Source organism: Psammomys obesus, unplaced genomic scaffold, assembly GCF_907164565.1.
Source record: "Psammomys obesus unplaced genomic scaffold, mPsaObe1.curated_primary_1811, whole genome shotgun sequence".
Taxonomy (NCBI): domain Eukaryota; kingdom Metazoa; phylum Chordata; class Mammalia; order Rodentia; family Muridae; genus Psammomys; species Psammomys obesus.
In genome coordinates, this window is record NW_026592810.1 from 14,308 (window position 1) to 16,640 (window position 2,333).

Genomic DNA, 2,333 nt, shown 5'->3' on the forward strand with positions numbered 1-2,333 from the left:
AACAAGTGTGAACTGCTCTGTAGGTGCTGGGAATGGAATCTGGCCCCCCTGTAAGAATAGTAAATGCCCTTAATGGCTGAGCTGTGCCTCCAGCACATTGGTTCAGTTCTGTATGAGCGTTGTAGTGAGTCTCCCAAAACACAGGGCACAGGATCCCCCATGCAATATACTGAATGTAGGCCTACGAATGGAATTTGCCAGACCTTGGAATTTACAGTGTTGAACATTATTGTCAATCAGCAAATCATTAGAGTGAAGATCATACCATGACCAGGGTGTCAAGTAAATGTTGCCACTGTCCATAGAATTGAGATCAGCATGTGGATGGGGCTAAGAGTCATACAGAAAGCTAATTTAAGAGAGTCTGTGGCAAGGTTGGGAACGGAAGTGGCCACAATTGGTGAAAATCTGCATCTTGGGCTTAGACAGGGTTTAAGGACACCTGAAAGGGACAGAGGTCCCCCCAGTGCTAGAAGTAGGCTGTCACCCTTCACAAATCTGCCGATTGGCAGAGCATCAGTCTAACAAGCAGTAGGAACCATTACAGGAGACCCATCCACCCTTAATCTCACCACTCGGGAGGCAGAGGCAGGTTGATCCCTGGGTTAGAAGCCAGCCCAGTCTACAGAGTGAGCTCCAGGACAGCTGTCTCGAAAAACAAAACAAAACAAAACAAAACAAAAAAGGACATCTAGGTGAAAAGGGATAAAGATCAAATCAGGAACTCGCTGCTTTTGGGGGTCCATGCGGGCAGAAAGAGGCAGGCAGGCACAGGAGAGAAGGCGCAACACCACCTTTAATGGAGACAACGCTGCCCTGTCTTCACCAGGCCCTCCTTACAATGCTCCCAGAGAGGAGGGCGATTGCACAGCTGGATGCCGCCCTTACTCCTGGCTGCTTATCCCTTCCTCTCCAGCTTCTGTGGTCTCCAGCCCCGAGATGGGTCCCATGCCGGCCCACAAGAGGGGCGAGAGAACTCCTCAGTTTCCGAGGGTGGCTTCTCGCGTGTCCGAGGCCGTGGAGAACTAGCTTGGATGGAGCCGGGGCTATCTTCTAAGCTGAGAAGGGAACCGCTTCTACTGGTGTGGAGCCTGCCCAAGGTCGGCCTCTCCAGGCCCAGCGCCGGGAGCGTCAAAGTGGACATGGTTTGGGAAATTATGCCACGTGTTCGTACTGGTTTTCTGGGCTGTGGAAAGTGGTCCTTTCTCCTGGCCCAGATGGAGTGTAAGGAGGAGGATCAGTCCCTGGCCTCGGCCGGGAGCACCCCCACGTTCGCCCGAACCCTCCGCAGCCTGGAGCCACAGCTGCAGGAGGCGCTAGTGAGCAGCTCGCTCTGCCCTCCCAGTCCTGCGTCCGCAGGTGAGTGGGTGGGTCGCGGCATCTGGGCTCTGGCGGGTACCGGGGAGCCCCGCGCGCGCAGCCCAGGCACGGCTCACCGCTGCTTGCGCTCCGCCTGCTGGAGCCGCCGGGAGAGGTCATCGATGCGCACGTTCTTGAGCTGGAGCAAGTGTTCCAGACGCTTCACCTTCATCTGCAGGACCTGGGTGGCCGCACAGAGACATCAGGCCTGAAGCCCCGCTGCTCTGCCAGTGCTCTGCCCCTTAGGCCTCGGTGTCCCCCTCCTCACCTGCACTGTCTCTTGTGAGGCCAGCAGCTCCTGCTCCTTTTCAGCGATCTGGAGGATGACGCTCGGATCGCCCTGCAGCGCCTGGTTATACCCAGGGGGTCGGGGCACCGGTGGCCGGCCCCCTCTGTAGTGGGTAGCAGCTTAGCAGAGGGCCTGGACGGCAGACCCGACCGTTCCCTTGGCCAGGCCTTCCCTCTTCTCCCTCTTCGCTTTCTCCCCACCTCCCAACCGACAAAGCGCTGTGCAGTGAAGTTACCAAGCCTGGAGAGGTCAGAGCTCTCAGCTTTACCTGAGCTGCTCTCCTCCCAGGGCCGGGGCACCGTCTCCACGAGCCTTCTGGGACAAACCTAGGACAAAGCAAGCACGTGGAGAAGTGACCTTGCTGGAGTCTTGAAGTGACCCTAAAATTAAATAAAGGGACATGGGGGAGACTTCTTCTGAGATAAGGGGGAAGGCACCTTACCCATATCCATGTAGCCACTGCTATCCTGAGGAGCCAGCTCCTGAAAGAACAGATGTGGTCTCCTATGAGCCTGGGCTCGTCTGTCTCCGAGAAGCCCTGCTTCCCTTCCACATTCCTGGATGCTACATTCTCTCAGCTAGGTACCTCTGTCTTCCTATTCATCGCCAAGCCAGGGCTCTCCACCGTCTGGGGAACAACACACACACACACACACACACACACACACACACACACACACACACA

General features: G+C 56.4%; 1 protein-coding gene across 1 annotated transcript; it reads right to left on the minus strand.

Moving 5' to 3' along the window:
• Nucleotides 1-786: 786 nt before the first annotated feature.
• Spef1 (sperm flagellar 1) lies at nucleotides 787-2,130 on the minus strand (the record flags this gene model as incomplete). Its single annotated transcript, XM_055615828.1, is given in 5 exon segments — nucleotides 787-1,208; nucleotides 1,437-1,540; nucleotides 1,628-1,751; nucleotides 1,917-1,974; nucleotides 2,091-2,130. Coding segments are annotated over 5 exon segments (636 nt in total), but the record flags the coding sequence as incomplete, so codon positions are not given.
• Between the last annotated feature and the right edge of the window lie 203 nt (nucleotides 2,131-2,333).